The sequence below is a fragment of the Vidua macroura genome, chromosome 1 (genome assembly GCF_024509145.1).
Source record: "Vidua macroura isolate BioBank_ID:100142 chromosome 1, ASM2450914v1, whole genome shotgun sequence".
NCBI classification, from domain to species: domain Eukaryota; kingdom Metazoa; phylum Chordata; class Aves; order Passeriformes; family Viduidae; genus Vidua; species Vidua macroura.
In genome coordinates, this window is record NC_071571.1 from 105,370,725 (window position 1) to 105,395,637 (window position 24,913).

General features: G+C 38.1%; 1 protein-coding gene across 1 annotated transcript in view; it reads left to right on the forward strand.

The window, feature by feature from the left end:
* The first annotated feature begins 322 nt into the window (after nt 1-322).
* Nucleotides 323-24,913, forward strand: part of MYOM1 (myomesin 1) — a 64,743-nt gene continuing 40,152 nt past the window's right edge. Inside the window, exons 1-9 of the mRNA XM_053977091.1 lie at nt 323-750; nt 8,651-8,788; nt 12,853-13,060; nt 14,761-14,918; nt 18,587-18,679; nt 19,603-19,691; nt 19,820-19,879; nt 21,270-21,434; nt 22,030-22,191. Of these exons, the coding sequence (XP_053833066.1) occupies nt 323-750; nt 8,651-8,788; nt 12,853-13,060; nt 14,761-14,918; nt 18,587-18,679; nt 19,603-19,691; nt 19,820-19,879; nt 21,270-21,434; nt 22,030-22,191 (1,501 nt within the window). The remainder of the gene's footprint in view (nt 751-8,650; nt 8,789-12,852; nt 13,061-14,760; nt 14,919-18,586; nt 18,680-19,602; nt 19,692-19,819; nt 19,880-21,269; nt 21,435-22,029; nt 22,192-24,913) is intronic.

Below are 24,913 nucleotides of genomic sequence, written 5' to 3' on the forward strand. Positions count from 1 at the left end.
AGTAGCAGGGAACCAACTATAAATGAACAGACACATCAGTGCAAAGTTTTCTGGTCATGATGGGTGACATGTAAGCATCTTGAAATCTGAATATGAACCTGTCTGAAAGTCTAAATCACATCATAAAGAGATAACTCTAAATTCATTGCAGTTGATTTTTCAAGTTCAGTGTTAGTTTGTGTGAAATTGGGTATTATTTGTATGCTAACTCAGGAGTTTCCTTGACAGTAGTCCTTATGTTTGACATGTTCTTTTTCAGATATTATCCTGTTTTTATTTGCACTCAGAAAACTGCAGTGAAACCCAAAATTCGAAGGCACCCATGATGTCTTTACCATTCTACCAAAGACACCACGAGCACTATGACCGTGCGTACCGCCACAAAGCGCTGTCGTCCACGGTGAGCCAGTACCAAAAGGAGACAAAGAGCAAATCTGCCCTCTATGCTCAAGGATCTGCTGCTTATGCCAGGGGCTCCGCGGCCTACCGCCACTCGTCTGCAGCAGGCTTCAGCCTTGACTCCTCAGCAGCTTATAGCCATGGCTCTTCAGCCTATGACCTCGAGTCAGCAGCCTACAGCTATGGATCCACAGCCTACGACCACTCTGCCGCGCAAAGCAAGAGATCTGCTGCCTACAGCCTTGACTCTGAGTCCCTCAGCACCAGCTCAGCTGCCTACGGCCATGCATCTGAATCCATCAACAAGCTGGCTGCAGCCTACAGGCTGGGATCTGAAGCCTACAGTTTTGGGTAAGATCTTCGAAACAGCATCCTGGTAGAAAAATGTCCAACCACCTCCCATTGAAAACAATGGCAAAACTCTCCTTCTCATCCATATAAAGTTTCTCTATAACTTGGCATTAATATATTTTCCTGGTCAGGTGTTTTCCCTTGGTTTTGGCAATAGGAAGGACTGTGGTCAGCTTAGTTTGTTGGACTAATCCATGTGTGATGCTTGGACTGTTGTAAGAATAGGACTGGCAATGCCGATGTGGCTGAGTGTTGACATATTCACACTCCAGACTGGTTAGGCATGAGCTACCTCTCCTTCCAAGTTGTTTAGCCACATTAACACAGCTGAATTTAATATGAAGAGTTGAGATAGCTTTGGATTGAGGCTGTCTCTTTTCTGACAAGGTTGGAGTAGTAAAAGAACTCAAAGCTCTTCGTGCAAGTTTGAGTTATGTGTCCATATATGATTAATTCTTCTTTGGCCAAACAGTTTCAGTTTTGCGCTGAGTGATTCAAGAATCTGAAATTTTCACACTGTATATTGGTTGATGCATACTATTTCTAAAGTAGACATAGCCTGAAGTATCCCATCTTACAAGAGAAGCGTAGCTATGCTCAGCTCTTTTTTTTTTTTTTAATGTAAGATAATAAATATTGCTCAAGCAATTACATTAGCATAATATTTTTGCTATAATAGCCTCATAATATTTGTATGCATATATCTCAGAGATTTGCAGAAATTAGGGAAGTATTAAAGTAATATTAGAGTAGCTGTTAGCAATAGAGGAAACAAACAACAAATTATAGCTCAAAACATCTGCTTGCTGTTATATTAATATAAAATTAAGAGTATCATTAGCAGAACTGAACAAAACTTGTCCACCAGGAAATTTAAAGTTTGAAAACTGAATATCCTCCCCAGATTGTGGATAATGGTGAAATCTTGGCCAAAATCAATGAGAGAAAAACTACATGTACCACAGTAAACAATACTTTGTGATTTCAGCCTTCACTGAAATCTTGGCTTTCAGGAAGCTCAGGGTCCAATCTCTATTTGCCAGAGTTTGTTCAGGTATTTGATTCTCAGGCTGTTATAGTCAAGGTGAATGACTTTACTTCACTCTTTACTACAAGAAAGACATTGAGTTGCTGGAATGTATCCACAGAGGGGCAACAAAGCTGATGAAGGTTCCGGAGTCTAAGTCTTATGAGGAGCAGCTGAGGGAAATAGTTATTTATCCAGGAGAAAGGGATACTCAGGGGAGGCCTTATCACTCTCTACAGCTGTCTGAGAGCGTATCGAGGCAGGCCTTGGTCTCGTCTCCCAGGTAATCAGACAGGATGAGAGGAAATGGCCTCAAGTTGCACTAGGGGAGGTTTAGATTGGATATTAGGAAATATTTCTTCACTGAAAGGGTGGTCAGGTATTGGAATAGGCTGACCAGGGAAATGGTGGAATCATCATTCTTGGAAGTGTTCAAAAATGTGTGGCACTTAAGGACATAGTTTAAGGGTGGGCTTGGCAGTGCTGGGTTACTGGTTGAACCTGATGATCTTAGAGGTTGTAATGATTTTATGATTCTGTAGCTGATTGTCTTACACTGGGTCATATCCAGGCTTTGCTGTTGAGACAATTTTACTTGTGCAGATAATTTACTACTGAGAAAGCAGTGAGAATCTCATTTATAATCTGCTGGTGAAGGGAAGAAAACTGGAGGTGCTGGGACTGATGGTTACGCTTCCAAAGGGAGCTGGGTAAGGGAAGATATCCCAAATTTCTGCAGCAATGCAGCTGTGCCTGCACTCTGTTGCTGACCATAACCCAAAGCTTGCTTCTTCTTGAAGAAAAGGTTCTCATAAAAAAAGAACTTCAATTTGTAAAAAATGATTGTTAAAAAATCTGTTTCTGAGTCCTGCTTACAAGCGCTTCAGCTGTCACACAAGTTTCTTCTGAAATCTGTGTGTTTCTCATTAAGAATAACTCTAATGTCAACAGTATCATATTGAAGTAAATTAAATTGTTTAGTTGAGAGAGAATTTAAAACTTTACGGAGGTTTGGCTCGAGATAAAAGTTTTTGGTTTAAAGAAGCATATTTGCTTATATAATGCTCTGTAGTACAAGACTTGCCAATAGATTGTTCAGAGATAAGAATGTCTCAGCTGCAACTTCTTTATTTCTGTGGTCTTGTCATTGTATTGGAAAAAATTCATTGCTGCTACCTAAGACAAGGACTCTGGCGATTAAATACATAGGATTCCAAGCTCTCTTACACAAAACTTAATTAACACAGGAAACAATATTTCTGAATGAAAATCTCAGTATTTAACTTGGGTTTATGGATAATATAGCCTCTATGTTGGTATTTATTTCTTTTATGCAGCCCATATTTCTGCCATTTGCAAGAGGCAAAATGGAAAAAAATAATTCAATACTACAGTTAAATGTAGTTCAAATTTGAAGGAGTTCTTGCCAAATTTGTACTGTCTTTCCCAGATAATGCAAAATACTTCAAGAGGTAATGTGGAGACAACAAGTGTTACTCAAATAAATTAGGAAAATCCAAGAATTTCTGTTTTCATCCATATGAAAAGAATGGTGTAGAAAAAAAAAAAAAGAGTCTTCAAATTCTTCCAATTTTCTAGAAGTAGAAAAGTTTAAATTGAAATGCTGTATCTAAATGACCTGAGTGTTTCCTTGAAACCAGAATGGACACACAAATCCAAATCCAGACAACATTTTTCAGCTAACAATTGATAATTTCATATCAGTGAATATTGCCATCAAATATAGATTTATGCATAATAGATATAGTTTTGCAGATAAACACCATTGAGTCCAACAGAAAAACTCAAATATTACATTTTTATTCAGGTTACTTCTTATTTTTATCTAAAGTAGCTTCTGCTAAACTTATAGTTATTGCAAAATTTAAGTCTCATCTATTTTTTAGTCACAGTACAGAAAAGATTTCATGAAGCATTGGTGTTGACATGCAGTTAGTTCTGTGTCAGGAATTTATCATGGGGAAAGCAGTGGAGAAGGACTAGGAATTATGTAACCTGCAAGACCTTGACCTGGACCCAGTTCCGTGATGTTGAAGCCTCTCTTGAGTGGAAAACATTCCCAGGGTGTGAAAACAGGCAGTTTGAAGGAGCCACAGCTTGATTTTTCAGGAGGATGAAAAATTTTCCCTGTGCAAGTGGCCTGTCCCCTACATTTCAAGTCTTTTTCACACCACAACAGCTTGAGGAAGTATAGGGAGCAAAATGAAAACTGGCAAAATCAAGAGCAAGTATGGAAGCTTGCAGCTCTGCTGGTTGCGGTTGGCAAAAGGTGCAAACCTCAGGGCTCCCAGAAGAAAGGGCACCTCACCATGGAGAGGTTGCCTCTTCACAACCAGCCCTCCCCACCAGCTTGTGGGGCTGTCTCTAGCCAAGCACTTCTTTGGCTTCAGCAGAGGCAGGAAAAGTGACATTTGCTGCTTCCCTTGAGGCTTTGTACAGGTGAGGGATGTATGACTCCCACAAGCTGATGTTGTTGCCACCCATGCTCTTCCCTATCCAGTCCCTGGGGGCTGCCAGCACGAGCAGGTTGGCTCCTGTGGGAAACCTGGCTCCTGACTCCTTCTTCCACAGCAGTGCTCCATCCTCCGTGTGCTTCTGAGAAGATTTGAGTCAGATCTGCCAAAGCTTCTTATAGAACTACAGGGCTGTCAAACAGGGCTGCTGGATTAAAGGCGTTTAACTCTTTTTTGTGGAAGCTCAGTGATTTGCCTTTGCTCAAACTTTCACTGCTTTTCCATGTGTTCTTCTCCTGTCTAGCAGTATCAATAATCCCATTGTGTCACAGGCAAATTATCTGCCACCAGAAGGGCCAGACACCTGCTTAGAGGGAAAACAAAAGTTACTGGTCTGGCTCAGGCATTTGCACTTATTTTGCAGGTCAGGCAAAACATCAAAGAGGACATGGTGTAATTCATGTCTACCAAGCAAAGAGAGTAAAAAATGCCTTTCTAATTTGCCTTTAATTGGGCTGCCAGTGAGAGCTAATGCTCTTCTGAGCATTAGTAACCAGGATTGGGACAAGGCTGTGTAAATAAAACACTTCCAGAAACATTAGAAGACCATGATCTTGGCACTGCTCATCCTTTGGTTTATTATAGGTGAGGGTTAAGAAGCTGGCTTCCAGATGTCATACCCAAGCATGGAAATTGTTTTAATGAGACCTGCTATGTGGAAACAATTCCCCTTAAAATAAAATTTTGTGGAAGCTGTGTTAGGGAATATCGCCAGCAATATTGCCTGGGCTTATGACAAACGTGTCAGCAACTTAAAATTAATATAGTCACCAGAGAGCATTTCTCATTTTTAGAGGCTGAATTTAAAGAGTTCTTCTCCTATTTATAGTAAGTTAAAATATTGCATATTAGGAAAGAAACAGCTGCTAAACAGAGAGCCTGGATAAGGACTCATGGCTAACAGCTTCTCCAGGAGGTACAGCTGGTGCAATCATTGTGTACATCATCATCTCTTTCTGCTTAGGACAAGATACATGGTTTTGTAGAGGTGTAAAAGAGCTTACATGTGCCTTTTCATGCAGGAGTGAAAGAACGAAAGAATAGGGTGTTGTGGTCTGCTTCCAGAACACATTTCTACACCCACTGGGTGCAGACTCTCTTTGGGCAGTGTGGGAAACCTGTCCCTTCAGGCACAGAAACAAGGGCAGTGCCAACATATTCTCTGTCTGAGAATAAGACATCAACACAGAACAAAGCATCTGTTTGGGAGCTCCAGATGCCCTGCAGAGTGTTTTCTTTAGTCCCTCTTTAGGCTAGAGGGAAAAGTTAATAGCATCTGTTTTTTACATCTCTACAGAAGAATGCCTGTACCTTTTACAACTCTAATGAAAAACTAGGAAAATGCTGGCATTGACACTTTAACATGCTGGAAACCACCCTGAAGTAGGCTTAGGTCACCAACCTTGATAAAACTGTACAGATAATATCTGACCTGGAAAAAAAAAATACATATGCTAGCTGGGCATATCACATGAGGCTGAAAGATGTTAAAAGGTCATGGTACTGTTCCTCCCTATGAAACTAGAGAGCACTGATACCCTGCTCTTGCTGCTCTGGGGAGATTCTGTTCCACATATCAGGTAAAAGGTTGGAACATTTTAAAATAAAGGGTAAGATTTTAGAATCTGGTTCAAGAAAGAGAGTCCTCCTTTGGGCCACCTAAATAATGGTTTTAGGCAGGATTTTGTTTTTGTGTTACACAGGAAGAAATAGTAAGAACACAGGAGAACAGGGAAATAAACCTCATGATAGAATACTGTTTAACCTATATTCTCAAGCAAAGAGCTCCATTTGAATATGTGTTTCTAGTAGCCTCCATCTAGCTCTGCCAGAATTTAGAAAGGAGAAACATTTTCTGCTGCTTCAAATTTATTCATCTAATCTCTTGGTTTATGCAGTGCAATTCTAAAGAACATTTTGGAGAGACTCTAGGTATCCCTCTGAAAACATCAGCTGGGTGCTCTGGTATGGTCATAAAGATGAGATATTCAACTTCAAACACTTGGAGTGATTGAGTGAAAAAACAGCCTCCAAACAAACAGAACCTGTAGCAATTTATTCTTGCCTTTTCAAATAATTGTAGAGAGATATAAATGAAAGATAGGAAACCCCCACTACCATACAGGAAAGATATCAACAAAATGCCTAGCAGGGAGTGATGGGAACTGCTATATATGCTTCCCATTAATTCCCCGTGTGAGTGTGTAATCTAATCTGGACCTTAAATGAAAACTAAAATGACTGCAAGGCCAAACCCTCCTTTAGGAATAATGTGTTGGTCTGGATTTAACAGTGCTGTAAATGCCTGAGCTGAAATTTCCACCACATTTCAACTACATTTGTGAAAATAAAAACTTCTAGACATTTTAACTTAAGTTCAATTGGTACTGTGATCTTTCTTGATATAGAAACAACTAGGAATGAAGTGGCCTCCTAACAGGTTCAACCTAAAGCTCTGAGGAAATCTAATGGCTGTCAGAGTCAAAATTCCAGGTTTGACCCATTTTTAAATAGGACAGGAATAAAAGTCACCTGCTAAGTAAAGATCTGCAGCTCCTTACAGACTCTAGTTCAATTAAGAAAAATAATGAAAATAGTTTGCCTTTGATGTTTCTTTTCCCTTATTTGATGTGCATTTGTGGTTTGCCATAGTGATTGCACCACATCATTGTCCAACCCAGGAGTAAGGCCACTGCACACCCCGTTTCAATGTGTCTCTTCCTTTTTATTTTACTCTGCCTGGACTGTTCCTGACTGTTTTCTGCTTGGATTTCTGTCCCTAAAGCTGGATATGCCTCTCTTGTACTCCATCAGTGGCTGTCCTGGGCAATGCCTGGTGTCAAAACCCAGAGCCCACAGCATCTCTCTCCTGTAGATGTGGTCTGTGCCTTAGCTGACACAGTGGTGCCTGACATGGAAAACCCTTGGCCCCAGTCCTGCCATGTGTGCCACAATCCCTCACTGGCTGTGCCTTCTTTTGTGTGGAAACCAGGTTACAGGGAGAGGAGGAAGGAAGGAGAAGCAGTGCACAGTTGCTTTTACCCCCTGTACTGAGCATCTCTTGGCAGAAGTGTTGCAGGCTTGGTGATGGTGGCACCTGAGGAGCACAGAGGAATTACATTAAGAAAGGCAGAGAGCTAAAGAAGGGGAGACTGATTTAACAGGAACTGGGTAGGGAGAGAACTCCATCTGGGCAAAGGGATGGACACAGAAATGAAGGAAGGGAGGATGGGAGAATGAAAGTGATCCTGCATCATCTCACACACAGTCTCAGTGGATATATTACTAGCACATATTTTGGAAACTAAGCACTCTTCTTGTGTTGGTGGTGGTACTTTTGCAGGGATACAGCCTAAGGAAAACATTAGCCCAAGGATATAATATTATATTACATTATGCACGTGTAACATTTCCAGGGGCCCAGTGGTAGCATGGGTTTTGATATATGTGGAGACACCAGTGTAAGCTATCCAGGGTGTGGGAAGCAGGTTATCCCTGACAGAGGCACATGTCAGGGCTAACAAGCCTTGCTGAGAAACCATCATTCTGCTCCTGTATCTGCACATGTAAGCAGGCAGCTCATACTGTGTAGACAAATCCCCAGACCAGAAGAAGACTCACATATGATTTTCTGTGGTGACGTTGCAAGGCAGGTGAATAGACACTTTGGGGATTTATTAAAGGCTGACAAATAATTAGCATATTCCATAGATATGGGAATTAGAGATTAGTTGCTTTGGCAAAGGAAGGCAAGGTGTTTTGAGCTTTGTTTACACAATTTGTAACTATGTTAAAAATTAACCTAAAGTGATTGCCGCAAGTATGCTTCATGCTCTTCAGAATCCCTCCCAGGCTGCTGAGGACTGGGGGATGGGTGGGGTTGGGAAGCTCTTCCTCCTTTTCAGTCATCCTCCATTTATCTGTGCTGTGTTAAATGGTGCTGCTTCACTCAACTCTTCCCAAGGGAGTGGTATGGGAGAGCAGTGGGGATGGCAACACTGGTTTCTGAGCTATACAGTGCCCTACAATTTCTGTAGAGAGACTTAAACAATCTTCCCAAGTCCCAAACCAAAAGCTATTAAAAGTACATTGCTACCAGGTATATTGCTTACTCTATGTTTAGATTTAATACCAAGGGGCGTAAATAGTATGTTTGTAATGGTGAGATAGTCAAAAGTACACTTAGTTATGTGTTTAATAACTCTAAACTATGGCTATTAAAAATTATAAATTCTTGATTACAAAATAAGACAGCAAAAAGTTGTAGTACTTTAATTGTATTTTTGAGCGCTTCTTAACAGCTGTTTTCCTGATTTTAACAATATAATTTTTATTTCAGACTGAAAAATTCCAACTTAATGATAGAAGATCAGTCCTATAAGATGAGTCCCAAAGCAAAGAGAGCAAAACAGAGTTTGATATCAGAGGACAAAGAGAACAAAGCCTTAGACTACTCAGTGCCCATATTCACAGGACGGTATGATCATTTTTATTTTGTTTGGTATCTTATTTCTGACATTCTATTAACAAATTATAAAATAATAAATCCATTAATCTGTCTTTACTCATGGATCTTATGGTGATAGTTTGTACTTCATATGAGTGATAAAAAGAAAAAGAGAAGTAAACTGACTGGCAGAAAATTGGACATTGTTCATCCAGAGCCAGGACAAATGAACCTACGTGTCTGGACTTTGTTTTGAACACATTATCAGGGCCACTTTCTATGAAATGAAAATATAATTAGAACCCTGCCTATTGGGAACCAGGGAAGCATGTTGTCCACATTATTTAGCTTATTCTTTTGGTTTGAAGACTTATTCTGTAATCAGATCTCTCTTACCAAGCATTAAACATAGAAACAATGAAACAAAGTGCTAATATCTTGTCCTGGCACAGGAAAAACCTGGAATAAAACCAAATGCTTCCTCAAATCCATTGTAATGATTCATACTGATCTCACGTGTTGGTGGTATTTATTGCATGGTTACTACTGATGTAATACATCTTACTGCAGCAGTGTTCTCAGTAAAGCTGAATGTGAACTTTATGTGGAAGCCAGAACCAACATCAGCAACGAGGCTCCCCTGCCCTTTTCGGGGTATGGCATAGTGATTTTAGTAGAGTCTCCAGTAGTTCCAGCATAGTCACTTGCTCAGATTAATACATCCTGGGGTGTAGTGTGGAAAATTGCTCCTGATTAGAGGCCAGGAAAAATTTTCTTGCCCATCTGCAGTTGAACAGAAACCTCCCTTCAACTTGTCTTTCCTCTACAGCACAGCATTTTTCAGGGGACACATCCAAGTTGTTTCTGGCCTTTTGAGCATTTGTGATGCTTTTGTGATGAGAACAGTAGTAGTTTTGTTTTTTATTAACTCCCTCCCACTGTTTCAGAGTAATTTTTTCTCACCCCTTGTACATTCCTGTGTTGGTTTCACTGCTCTTTGATCCAACCAACATTAAAAAACACTGCTGCCTTTTTTAAAAATTGCTTTGGAGTTTCATCTGTATCTTCTGTGATAGAAACACATAAAAATGTGACTGTCTCATGCAAAACTTGAGATAACATATTCTCAAGGCTTCTCACTGCTTTTGCATCTCGGCCAGTGTTTATAGTTACGTAGCAGGTTTGCAGCTCACCATCATCTGTCTCCCATGCCCTCAAGCACAAATATCCTTCCTTTTTATTGTATGTTGAGTCTACACAAGTAAAACTTTTAGTATTGGGCAATAGTTGAAAAACACAACTGTTGATTAGTACTTAGCTTTTTTACAGGCCTCTGTGATCTTAGCACATCATGTTAACATCTTAACAAATACTAAGAAATAATTTCATTTATTTTATTTTTAAATGCATACAGTAATATCTAACTCAGTGTGACAGTGTGTAGGTTCATTTATTTGTAACTGTAAAATATTTTGGGGTCCTGTTTGGGATCCTACATTAACAGGTACTGTCAAATTCTTACATCACTGTTATTCTTCTTCTTCCTTTTTTTTTTTTTTTTTTTTGTCTTACTTTTTGCTTATGGCAATTCAGAAAGCTCTGTGTGCTTTTCTGCCACTGAAATGATCCAGAAAATTTTAATTTTATTTTGGGATTTTTTTTTTTTAATTAAAAAAAAATTAGTTAAAAAGAGCATATCATGACTGTTGAGTACTCAACTCACCATGGCATGAAATGGTATCTGGTTTAGGCTTTTCACTGTTGGCATCATGCTCATGACCACATGCCAAGACTGTGGAAGTTGCATGCCACATTCCTCTCAGATATTTATTTTTGTTTGAAAGATAACAGCTGAAGCCCATTGAAACATGTGCATGCTACATGTCATTCCTAAATTCCCCAGTGAAATTGATGTGTTGTTTCCCATGGGCAGAGAGCTGTTAAAAGGAAAGTTATTTATAAAGGTCATCTCACTGTGGGTTTGTTGGAGCTGGGTGACCTTCAGTGATGTGTCACCATTTCCATTATTTAGTTCTACTTCAGATCCCTGAGGTTCTGCTGTAGAAAAAATACTTTGCTCAGATTATTCACTTAGCAACTGATCCTTTTAAACACCTTTTAAACACCTGGGCTAATCCTTGCAAGAGAAAATTGTGGACAGGCAGACAGTATTTTAGACAGTAAAACACCCAGAGCTTGATGTAATGCTGTAAGTGCTGAAGTTGCTGCTTGTGGCTCATGGAACTATTTGCAATCACTAATAAGCCTATGTCAAAGGACTGTAGATGGCTGATACCCTTAAAATTATATTTTGCCTGTGCCATTTGGGGTTGGATCTGGTTGGATCTGTTTGAAAATTATTTTCTACTGAAACCCTTGAGACTTGACTGTAAAATCAATTCTTAAATGGTACAGTTTGCTGGTTTAGTGCATTTGTCATTTCAGGGAGCATGTTTCTCTTTGATCTGGGAAGATTATAACAGGGAGAAATTATTAGAAATAAATATTTAATACTGTTGATCAAAAGCATCTGGGGATTACAACTGCAGATGACTAGGATGAGTTCCATTTTAGTCAGAGGATATTCATCAGCTCTCAAAATGTGCTTAATGCCTTGAGAAACCAGTCCATCCTCTGAAGTTGCTGAGATCTTAACTACTGTAGTTAAGGAAGAAATAGTATCAGTTTTCCTTTGAAGAAAAATGCCATGGATTAATTTAAATGAACGTAGGTAGCTATATTCATATTCATTATACTGATTTTTTCAAAATTGTTTTTAAAAATATCTTCCATATAGCTGCATCTTCAGGTGATATTTGTGGGAACAGCTGATGTGCCTAAGTGGAGGGAATCTATCGCCCCACTGATTTCTTAAGGGTCATCCTCTTAAAGCAGACTGAAACATAGGAAGTTGAATTTGAGGGTGGTCAAAGCTCTATGCTGTTAAATAAGATTTTTAGTCTTCTCAGCAGCTGTTAAATGTAATTAAGTTTACAGCACATTCCACTGTTTGACTGTCTTGCATCTCACCAAACTGACTTCAAGATAAGGGGCTAGACACTTAATTCTGAACTTGAATTCAAATTTTTTTACCATTGGGATGTACTGTCCAATGCATAATATTGGCAATCTTAAAAAAAAAAAATCCTTCCTTCTATTTTTTGCTTTGTAGTAGTAGTAGTAAGTGCTTTCTGATAAAAGAGAGGCTGTGCTTGAGTGCATTCTAGAAACAGAGGTGATGTTTCTATAGTGCTTGCAAGATGGCACTTAATGAGAACTTAAACCTATTTTGTTTTCAGTGTGCTATCTAATGTTCCCTTACAGTAACTAAATTCAGCAGGAGGATATTGATGCTTCTTCTTAAGTCAAGGAACTCTCATTGTGTATGCACCACTACAGCAGCTGTAATGTCCTGGCAGTGCCAAAACAGTATGGTTTCAAAGGTACCTCCACATGTGAGAGTGGAAACAGGATTGCACCCACTGAGAGCTCTCTGTGTCTCACCTCTGTACAAAACCTGAAAAGGAGGCTTCAAGAAAATCCATAGTTATCTTCCTGAAAGATAATATAGGATGGAATTTATATAACATATATAAATTATATGGCATATATAGCAATATAGGATGGAATTTTCTATGAACAAAGAGAACTTTTTGTTGTCTGCAGTTATATATAGGGTGGGATGGGGGGCGTTTAATAAACCATGAATGAGGACATTGATTGTTATACAGCTACAATTATCTCTTGCCCCTTTGGCAGTGCTGTTACAAACACTGCAGCTCTAAGTTAATACCTTGAAGATCTGTGGTTATGCCTTACACTCATGTTTATGGTGATGGAGATAAAAAGCCAAAGCAGGGTAATGTTTAAACTGAAAATGTATATGGCATATTTAGAGGGAGAGGCCCTGAAAATGGCCATGACTTTGGACAGTGAAATACTCAGTCTTTCTCCAGAATCCCTTCCATGTTTCTGCTTTGAATACATATGAGTGTTGTAGCAGAAAGGTGTTGGCCACTGTAGTGGCTGATTTGGTAGCAACTTGAAATGGAACATGTTTCCAATGGGATTCTGCTTTTTAAAAATTCTTTCAGAGAAGTGAATATCAGTGGTATCACAGACACTGAAGAAGAGAGAATTAAAGAAAGTGCTGCATATGTTGCCAAGAGGAACCTTTTTGCCACAGGGGAAGGAGTTAGTGTCAGCAAGGTGGCCAAGACTTCTGAAGAGGAACATCATGAAAAAAAATCAAGGAAAGTGGCGATCCGCGAGTCTGCTGAACGGGTAGCCATGAAGAAAACGGTAAAATATTAGAAATTAAAACTTAAGCTGGAAAAGAAAATCAGACTTTTTTTGTCTGATGTTTGTAAAATGCCTAGCATACCAGTGCCCTGATTTACTCCATGGACAATCACAATAATGGTAGTAATAAACCTAAGCATTTTCAATGGAAGTCTCTTGAATTACTTAAAAGTCTTGTTATCTAAGTATCAAATGGAAAAGGAGAGAGGCACTGTGCCCCAGGCAGGATGAGACAGCTGCTGGGTAGAGAATAAAAGTGGCTATATATATATATTTTTTACTCATAAGTAGGTGAATGGGTAATTTCTGGACTTTTATGGCTTGTGGAAAGTGTTCACCCCAGAGTTTTAAACGCTGCGTATAAATTAGGACAGAATTAGGGTAAATTAGGTGTAAATTAGGGAAGAAACCTGGAACTGAATCTCTAATTGTATGCATTATTGCCCAACTTCTTAAAAAATAATTCTCAGAGCATAGTTATAAATATGTTGCGATCAGACAGGACATGTAAGTGCAAATATGTTTCATTTAGCAAATATATTACTTTATTTCTATTACTATACTATACTACACTACACTATTACTATATTTTATTATTTATTGTTTTGAGCAGAAGAATTGGCAATTTGCTTATAAGATATCCTTATCACATAAGCCTGGAAAGGGTGTAAACACTTTCAAAGACATGGTAAAAAAGTCAAAATCATCTCAAAAATTGAGAAACAGTGAGGGTGAAATTGAATAACAACCAATGGAAATTACTACACACAGAAGGAAAAGATAAAGTAAATGAGGAATGCCTGGCTAAGTAGAAGTACCTCAGGATCTGAGAGTTATAAAAGGTCAGTCAATTTAATGACAGTTGTATGAAAACAAATACCAATCTAGAGTATTATCAGTAACACCTAAGGAGCAGTTATTTAATTGTGTTGGAATCTTTTGGGTCTATGATAATGAGCAGTCTCTGCTTGATGAATATTGAGGACAAATAGAAGCTGTCCAGGATTGAGAAACCATTATAAGGAAAACTGGTATTCCCTGTTTATAAAAGTCCTCTTTTAATAATCTGAGTACAGGGACCTTTAATTCTCCATATATTTGAAAGTTAGAGCAGAAAATAAATCATTTTGTTTGCAGAAAGCAAGATTTATACCATATTAGGAGTTTTTTCCAGCTCTGTGGCTAGTCAAGCAGTTGAACCAGTTACCTTGGGAGGATGAAAGATCCTGTCAGGAGGAAAGGTTTGAAAGTAGTTCTGTCAGACATGACCTAGGCATAGAGAGCCTTGCATTACAGCACAGGTATAGAAGACATCTGAGTTTCAGGCCTATTTCATCTTCCACTCTGTATTTAAAATAATAAATAAGTAATTAAATGTGGAATATTATTTTAGGTAGAATAATTTTGAGGGGAAAAGCTCTGTAAAATCAAATCTAGTTATTATGAAAGGAGAAATTCTGGAAAATGAAAACTTTATTTTCTGTGTCCAGGTGAGATAAATACATTAAGTGTGTTAGATGTTTAAATAAAAATTGAAAAATTGCAGGGGGTTTTGCCTTTTTCTTTCTTTTTTTTTTTTTTTTTTTTTTTTTTTTTTTTTTTGGGGGGGTGTGGGTTTTGTTTCGTTTGGTTTTGTATTAATAATTTGCACTTCTAACTGCTGCTGTAATCAAGTGTATAATAAAATGTTTCTTTTCCAGCTAGAAGAGACTCAGGCATTCCATAGAAAGTTGAATCAAGATAAACTCTTACATGCTCCTGAGTTTATCATTGAGCCTCGTTCCCACACTATCTGGGAAAAGGAAAATGTTAGATTTAATTGTTCTGTGGCTGGCTGGCCAGAACCCCGTGTTACATGGTAAGTTTCTATCCCTGGCACTGAAAGTCACCACTTAACCAGAATCTGAAGTCATCTCAGTAAATGTAGTCATTTTTTCTGGAAAGATAGAAGTTAAATTTAAAAAAAAATCAGGTACTGATGGCAGGCCTGTCAAACACCTTTCAAGTCACATTGTACAGAAAAAGAGCAAAATGTTAAAATGAAGCAATAATAATAACAACACAAATAATTATATAATTATTATAGTAAATTAATTAATATAATAATATGTAAAATATGTGTGTAACAGCATTAGGAATACATAGACTTTTTTTATTTGATAGAGACATCAAATATATTCCTTCTGTTGATGATTGAGGAAAAATAGCAGTTTAATTTATCATACTATCTTTGTTAATGTTTCCCAAATACTTGGGTATAGTTCTACAAATGACACTAACATCCCTGAAGCATTAAAGCAGGCTTTGGTCAAGAGCAAACATTTTGGCAGCTGAGCAGTTAGAGTGCTGAATCTCCATGAAGTAGAAATCCCTTGATGATGCTGTGAAATCTCAGTAATGATGATGTGTTCATAGCAGACACATTGTCAGTGTTTGGAGTCAGTGACTTCAGGTAGATCTGAAACTATCCAAGTAAGATGAAAACTTTGGAAGTATTGGAAAATTTTACAGAATCACAGGATATGCTGAGTTGGAAGGGAAACATCTACTATATTATAATGTTATGTAATAATAATATATTGCAATTTGCTAATTGAATTGCTTAAGGGACTCTACATTTATTTAGGTCTTAAAAACCTTAATCTCAGGGCTTGTCAAAAATTGCTATTAAGAGGTATATTAATAGGCCAGAGCTTGAGTCCACAAAGTCACTGATCTCTCTCCTGGGACTCTGACAGCCAGGCTCTGCATGGACACAGTTTTCCCGTCCTGTAAGGGTTACAAGTGCCCTGTGTTCACATTCCACCTGGAGAGGATTCCAGACAAACCCTTCAGATCTGGTCTCAGCTGGATATAAGCAATGGTCAGCTACGCTCATGGCTGTGATCCAGCTCTGTAACCTGAATCCTACCCAAGAATTCAAGAGCTGGGTCATTTTCACTGTGGTTGAGATTCACCTTATCCCCAAAACCTGACATGGTTAAACTGAGCCTTCAGCTATCTGTCTTTGCTCTCACTGTGAACCAGCCTTTCATCTAAGTGCTAAATGTGGATGGTGGAAATTAATACATCATTTCACTGTACATCTGAATTCCAAAGGGATTTCAGTTTGCCACAGGCTACTAATGGAAAAAAAAAAAATAAAAGAGATCACATCCTTTTCAGCAGGTGTCTTTGCTCTAAGATATAGAACAGTGCTGACCTGGATCTGTCAGTTTTCATTCAGCCTTTCTAACAAAATGTCAGCAGAGTATTCCAAACGGTCATTCTTTGTATAAGCAGTGAAGACTTTTTCATGCTGTGCCTGAAAAACTATAAAGCTTTATGGACTTTCTCTAAAGAAAACCTGCCTGATGCAGCTGTTCTGACTCCCCTGGAAAAAAAAAAAGCATATGGAAAACCCAGGACATTTGAAACCAGTACCAGAAAGCATAAATTATCAGTAGCTAATGACAGTGGGAGGTTGCAGTCCCACATTAGCTAATGACTTGGCTGCTCTGGAATTTGCATTTCCAGAAATAACAAGGGGTCCTTCTAACACGAGTCCTAGTCTTTCTATAGATGAATATAAATAAACAAAAATTGAATCAATTACTTTTTACTAACCTGATAATGAAGACAAAAGAAGTGAAAGTCTTCTTGCTGCTGGCATGACCCAGTAAAAGCTTGTTTCTGCACAGCACCCCATGCTACCAAACAACTTTGCTGCCATAGGATCCAAGAATTGCCCAGCCCTTTGGAGAAAATTTAAAGGTACTGTGGAGTTAAGTCCTGTTTACACCATTTCATATACCCTGGAAAATAATAAGAACTGATGGCATTATTCTATTTTCTAAAATATTTTTAGAAATTCCACACTAGAAGTAATATAGAAATTACACACTAGAAATTACACACAAATTAGAAATTACATACTAGAAGTAATGTAAAAATGCCCTAATGTTCCCAGGCAGTTCAGTCTGGGGGGCACCAGCTCACAGATGAGATGAAGAGTCGTGGTGAATGTATTGCTCCTGCTGGATTCATGTATTATTCTTTGCCTAAGCCAGGATAATAGAGTAATGAGGTCAGGCATCTCTGCAAATGATTGATGTGCAGAATAGAGAGTTCTGCCCTGCATTGAGTCCCTTTTCATAGATATTTTTGCTGAGAGGAAGATGAGGATAAAAAGCATTAGGGTTTATGGTCATTACTCACTTAAGCACTTGGAAAACTCTCAGTGTATTACTATGCCCAAATATTTGTTGTCAGGGAAATATTCTTTATTGTATAATGCTGATGGTGCTGAAAGACAGTTTTCAGATTTATTGTGGATATAGCTTCATCTTGAAATATATTCAACTGATAATATGCTTAGTGAAAATAAAATCGTTAATTACCAATTTGTTTGGTGAAGTGAGGCAAGCCACTGACACCAGACCACTTCCCTATCCTGACTGAAAATCATGAAAGGTTTAAAATATAAAATCTGAAATGAAGAAGTAAACTTCTTTGTCTGGTTATCTGTTGTGAGAAGAAAGATTTATTTAAGCTACATCAGAGTAAAAGATGAAGGTACTTTTATCTATCATCCTTTATCATTTCACTTAATGTATATACATCTTATGAAGAACAGGGAAGAAGCTATGTAAAATAAGACACTCTCTTAGGAAACATTTTTCCTTTATGGACCTCAAATCAATGCCAATTGTACTGTATACAATTCAGAGTGCAATTTATTTATTTATTAGACTTCTATTGCCAGTTTTTTCCATATTTCCAGTGCCTGCTTAAGACAGGATTCAGACAAACATTTACTTGGTTACACCATGAGTGACTTTTTATGCAACAATTGAAGAGGAAGAATTTATCATGCACCACTGTTCTTCCACTATGATAGTCTCAAGGTGTTTGTATAAATTCTGAAATTAGGAGCACCAGCTCACCAATGACCACACTGGTTCATTCATTCCTTCAAACCGAAACAACTGGGAATTTTGAAGAGTGAACCTTTCCTACCTGAAGATACACCTGTGCTAGAAAACACTCATAGTGTATTCCAGTCTAACCCTGTTAAGTTGCAAGTAAACAAAAAAGTTAACTTTCTACCTGACATTTTTGTGCATATAAAGGTTTTAAAAGTAGGTCAAATATGCAAACCAAAAAAAAGGTTTATGATAGCTAGTAAGTAAGGAGGCTACAAAATTTTTATTTGCCATTTACAAAACTCTGAGATGTTGCTCATGTGACTCCTCCTTTCTTTTACAAGTAGCAACATGAAGTTTGTGGTAATATGAACTGATTTTCATCCCACTCAAGACTATTTTCTTCTTTTAATTTGAGAATAAAATCTACCTGGGACAGGTCAAAGAGAAAGAGAGAAAGGTTACACTTCCAAAGATATGTAATGTCTTCCCAGGGAGTTAGACTACAGTTTATCAAGGAGAAACATGCAGAAGCTGATCTACTCCAAATATCAAGCAGCTGACCTTTTAAAGTATAGAATGACCTCTCTTTGTGACCTACTGCTTCTTTGCTTTTCCATAGGTACAAGAATAATGTGCCCATTGATGTACAGGCTCACCCTGGCAAGTATATCATTCAAAGTCGATATGGGCTGCACTCCCTCGAGATTACCGAGTAAGGAAATATTAAATAATTTAGCAAACAGCTTTAGCTGAAATGTTGCTATAGAATGAGACCTGCAAAATGTGAACATATCTCTTGGGGATGTAAGAGATATCAAGTCGGTCAGGAAATATAAGAGATATTAACTGTGGTGAATGCTGTCTTCTAAATGTTGAAGCAGTTCTGGTTTATCTCAGTAGAGGACAAGCAATTTACCTGAGTTATTTATCTGGATTATTTATCTGGATCTTCTATTTATGGCAGTCAGAAAAGTGGGACATCTATGATTACTTTTTCCATCTGTCTGCTTGATGAGTACAATTAAGCATGTAAAAATATGTGAGTTAACTGTTTTTCAAATATAGCAAAGTTCACAATTCTTACTGAAATGAGGAACATTTCAGTAAGAATTACTGAATAAATGAGACCTGAGATGTCCTCCTTATATACAAGAAAGATCTTTAAGAGTACTCATCTTCCAAGTGGGAAATTTTTGCACTCTTTTTGCATTAAAAATATTGAAAACATAAGTCCTAATCAACAACGATCTGGATTTGACCATTTTTTTACTGGCAGATGTCCTTTGAAAATATTTTATGAAACCTACCATTCTACAAGTTTCATGTTAAGCATCTCTTCATAGAAGACAGTAAATTAGCAATTAATATTATCAGATATTTTTTCCTACTTATGCTGTATTCGCAATTTCAAATCTGTAAGTGATATGTGAAAAGAGACATTTATTTCAAACACTGGAGTTTAACATTGAGAGAAACCTAATGGCTACAATCAGTCCAGTGTCCAGTGTGTCTGTCTCCCAAGCTTTTACTTTATAGATTTTACCCAGATTTCTGAGGGTTTTCTTAACTAAAACACTAGAGAGGCTACGCCAAGGAGCGATTGGTTGCTCTGCCTAATAATTTTTATCGTTTCAGGTGTGAATTTGATGACACTGCCCAGTATCATGCCTCTGCTATGAATGTTAAAGGAGAAGTTTCGGTTTATGCTTCCCTCGTGGTAAAGAGTAGGTTGCAAAACATTTCCTTCAAGGTTTTTTTTCTTATTGAGATGCACATTACCAGTTTTGGTTTTGTGGCTCACACAGCCTTTGCCTCTTGGTGGTAGTGACCAGTTTTGTCTTTTTCTGTGTAGGGTACAAAGGAGAAATTGATGCAAGTCTTTTGCATGCCAGAAATCTTTCCCTGTCTCCATGTAAGTTACAATATGTTTCTTTGGCACTTGCATTTATAGTTGTGGCATCATGACACATGACTCAGCAGAATATTTAGTAACATTATTTTAAAAAGAAGCAGGTCTGATCTACAAGGGTGTGGAGCTTTACAATTTGGGATGGTGTTAGCCTCATTAGCGGGGGGAAATGGCATTGCCTTCTAGGTCTGTTGGATTATACTAGAAATATCCTGTTAATATTGCACTTCACTATGAAATAGAATCTGCCAAAGAGAGAACCAATTCCTCTTTCGCAATATGTAAAACATGGCACGAGGAAGCATGTGCCTACACAGAGTAGGTGACTTAATTGTTATCTGCTGCTTATGTGGCTTCATAAGCTGTGAAAATGCACAGAAAATTCATAGAAAGGATTAAGTATCCAGAACCCAATTAGACTATTTTGGGATATCTCAAGGTAAAAACTGTAGTTTATTTTACCTGAGAACCTCACATTTTAGCAATATGTTATCCATGCTTCCATGATGATAAGACAATCCACCCACATATGTCATGTGGGTGAAGGTGCCCTAGGAACCCCATGAAGTGTTTGACAGATGAGACTGCCATATATTTCCAATAAAATCTGGGATCTATCACTTCTTTATGGGAAAGAAATATCACAATTTACATATATTCATTGATCACAGGAAGAGGGAAAGTTATCAGTGTAGGCTAGTTGAGTAAAGTGTGACCTTAGTTTTTATCAGCTCAGCTGTTTTCAAAACAAACATGGAAGCCCCTCTGCCATGTATGTACAGTACAAGTGAAAGGCACTTAGGATGTTCTGTCTGGAAAACTGCACCACTTGGGACACACAGCATCTGAAAAGATAAATTCAGGAACAAGAATAGAAACAGGCTACCCTATTATATTAATAGTAGCTGCCACAAAGGCTTATTAGCTTAAAAAAACAAAGGCTAAATGGACACATGACTGCTCTGAGATAGAGCAAGGAGTTAAAATGGGGAAAGAAAATAACTATGTAAACTAAAGATCCACTTGACCTGAACAAATAATTGATCACAAATAGAAGTATTTTTAAATTATAAAACAAACCTTATGATAAAACACTGGATTAGAAATTTTGAAAATTTTGAAATTAAATTCTGCAGAAGCCTCTCCCTGCTAAAATGAAGTAGCTGTGAGAACTGGAGTTGTACAAATGAAGAAATAGTCAATTCTCTGCAATAGAAAGGACTTGGATTATCCAGTGCTGCAATTGCCTCTGAAGATGATGACTTAATATACATATTGTTCCTATTTATACCTTGAACTTTACCTGGGATTGTATTCATAATCACGGAGTACTTTTTCTTCCTACTCTTGTCACAGAAGGAAAGAAAACCAGATATTTTTTTCTCTTATACAGTTGCCGTTACCCCTCATGGCTATGCTTCCAGGTTTGAAATCAGCTTTGTCGACAAGTTTGATGTAGCCTTTGGGAGAGAAGGTGAAACAATGAGTCTGGGCTGCACAGTTGTCATCAATCCTGATATCAAACGCTTCAAACCAGACATTGAGTGGTACAGAAATGGTGAGAATGTTTGACAAGAAGAAATATAAACTTCTTTCATGTAAATCTTTATTTATTTCAGCTTATGTCAATGTTATGATTTGGTCATCACTTTCTCAGGTTTTCCAATGGTAATATTTTCTCTTTTTCAACTAGAATAGTTCCATAATTTAACATTTTGATGTGAAACCACAGAAAACTGACGAAGCATTGTGAAAATGGTTTCTAGGGATTTTTTATTTCTTAAAAAAAAATCTGAATTAGAAGCGTTTTTATCAGAGCCAACATCTATGTGGCCCATTTATAGAGCTCATATAGCTTTTACTATTTATTTATTTATATGCCAAGATGGTTTTTAAGTATTTGCATGGTGTTCTGCAACAGCTGATAAAATATAACAAACTATTGTTTTCTGAAGTAATGTTTTGAAATCAAGGACAAAGTTGTCATAAGAGCAGAATTAGATGTTATTTATGACTGTTTTCAAAGACAGAATGTTGTCTAATAAGAGTGGTCTCTTTTGTATTTCCAATCTATCCCAGTGTATCCTCCATATTCAGAATTTGTTCCTCAGTAGATCCTGCTGGTGCTCATAATGAAATTCTCTAATTCCTAGGTGTTCTTATTACACCATCCAAATGGGTCCAGATGCAGTGGAGCGGGGAGCGAGCTTCTTTGACACTCACTCATGCAAACAAGGAAGATGAAGGTCTTTACACGCTCCGAGTGGCGATGGGAGAATACTATGAAGAGTACAGTGGTTATGTCTTTGTTCGAGGTAGGGCACTGTCTTGTGCACAAAACTCACTACAGAGCTGAGGAAAACATCTTGGCAAAATCAGATATTTGAGGTGCTTCCCCTCCCTCCTCTTCTCACCCCCCATCACAATAGAATCATTGTTTTCTATTTATAGATTCTAGTAATTTACATTCCAGCTGTTATCTCTGGGAAAAATCCATTCATGTGTCAGGCTTTGGTGTCATGTGCCTGAAGACTTCTAAACTCCATTGACATTCTGAGAAGGAAATTTAGGGTTCAGAGTGCTGGACATCAGCCATAAGGATGAAAAATGCACATAATAAGTTACAAATGCTTTTTTGTAACCATCCCACTGCAAGCTAAACTGCACTATTTTTATCAAGATTTTCTGCTCAGTTTGAGGGGTTCTCTCTAATGCACACTGCAGGAAAAAATACAGTAGAATGGAAATTCCACTGGAATTTCCTGGAGAAGCATAATCTCATGCAGCAGAATAAGCTGATGTGTGTCTGGAGAGGTGCTTTTCAGGAGGGATCCTGGTGAACCAAGGTGAACATGTGCCCTTGTCACAAAGACACTGGCATCCTGGGCTGCATTAGGAAAAGAATTGCCAGCAGGCTGACGAGGTGGTCCTTGCCATCTACTCAGCACTAGTGGGGCTCATCTAGAATGCTAGATCCAGTTCTGGGATCCCCCATACAAAAGAGACATGAGGTCACTGAAGTGAGGCCACTGAAGGGATGTGAAGGTGATTTACAGCTTGGAACATCTTTCATATGAGGAAAAGCTGAGAAAGCTGTGACTGCTCAGCCTGGAAAAGAGAGATCATGAGGGGGGTTTATCCATGTGTACCTGATGGAAGGGAGTAAAGAAGACACTGGAACAGGTTGCCCAGAAAGGCTGTGCAGTCTCAATCCCTGAAGACACCCAAAATCTGATTTCACATGGCCCTGGGCAATCAGCTCTGGCTGACTCTGCTTTGAGCCAGGGGCTAGACTAGACAATACCTGGACCTGTCTGCCAATCTCAACCACTGTGTGATTCTCTGAAGTAATGCAGTGAAGATAGAATTAAAATGTAATTTTTGTGAATGTTGTTTTCTTGTACCATCAAAAACTTCATTGAATATCCATTGAGAATTATTTCTTTAAGAGGACCTATGGCTATCAGGTAGTGTCCTGATTCTATATCTGTCCCAGCTGCTAAAAGCAGCTGAAGTGTGTAATGCTAGTTCAAAAGGCTCTGGAAATTCTTGGCTCTGAGACCATGCCCAGAATGGCTCCTTGTTGCCAAGTCCAGCAGAACTGTGTGAGACAACAACCTGCCCAGAAAATACAACTGAAGCAGATGGTTCCATCACCTGAAGAAAGAGCCTATTGAAATGAGCTTCTGTGACAAGAACTAAGACTTGTCTTTCTTTATTTGTTTTACATTGTGCTGCTATATAAATAAATGATCACCCTCAATCCTATTACATCTTCTGGCAACACAGGTGTGACCTGACTGAACCCACCACCCCTTTCAGTAGAGTATCATCCTAGCCAATGGGTGTGTTTACCAAATTCTATCTACATTAATTATATTCTACATTCCTAATTAAATGGTCCCCACAATCTTGGTTGGCTACTGTATTCTTCATTGCTCCTCCTAAACTTTTATTTAAATGGCAGCGTTGGTATTTAAGCCGGGGCAGTTGTCTTTTTGTGTCACACACAGAAATCAGTGTATCAATGGAAGGGAGGCTCATAATGTTACACATTCAGATGGGCTTCCAGAGCATGTGTGACTCCTCTGCCATGGCTACAGGTCATCATTTGTCAGCAAGCCATCAGGGATGAAATCCTAGCCTCCTAGAGGCTGACCAGCAGTGCTGGTTCTCCCAGCTGTTTCTCAGTCTGTCTTGGAAAGAAACTGTTGTCTCACGTTCTGTCAAGTGGTAAATATGGGCAATTAAAACCTGTTATAAAGAGGTCACTGAAGACATTTTGTTATTATATTAATGTTCTTAGTATTCTGTGATGTTAACTAGATGGTTTACTCTGTATGTTACCATTTTAAAAAATGCATCAAGTTATCTGTAATTAGAACCTGAACTCGGCAACTTTGGCACAGCTTCAAAAGCTCCATGTGATGCTACTCTGCCTATAAGAGAAGACTCTGCAAAGTGTTGCTGGGATTTTCTTTTTTTTTAGGAAGACTACTGTTTTACTTAATGAAGCATATTAAATTCTCTAATAAGGCATTTTTTCATGAGAGTCAAAATCATGAAAAATCTGGATTACTGTATACTGTAAACCAAAAACCTGTAATGCCTTGAAACATTAAACCTTTTTGAGAACTCAGGTTTGTATGGAATGTATGAATAGTATTTATTAGAAAATTTTTTTTTATTCAGGTGTATAACTCCTAAGTCTTCTTTTGAAGTAGCTCTCAATTGTACAAATTGATGTTATCCTTCAGAGAAACAACATCTCTTATTTGAAAGTCTTTCACAGAATCTTCTTGCAAAGGTTATTTTTCTCTATATGAAGATTGCACCATCTCACAAATCAGACTCTTTGTAAATAGTACCCAGCATTATGCTCTATTTTTCAAAGCTTTAGATAAGACATGTCCAGAAGCTGATGCAGGAGTTAAGGCCTTTTGACACCAACAGTCCCAGATTTGTGGTAAACACTTGAAAGGAATAATATGCTTATCCTTATGACATTTCTATTCCACAGTGATAATGTATGTGTAA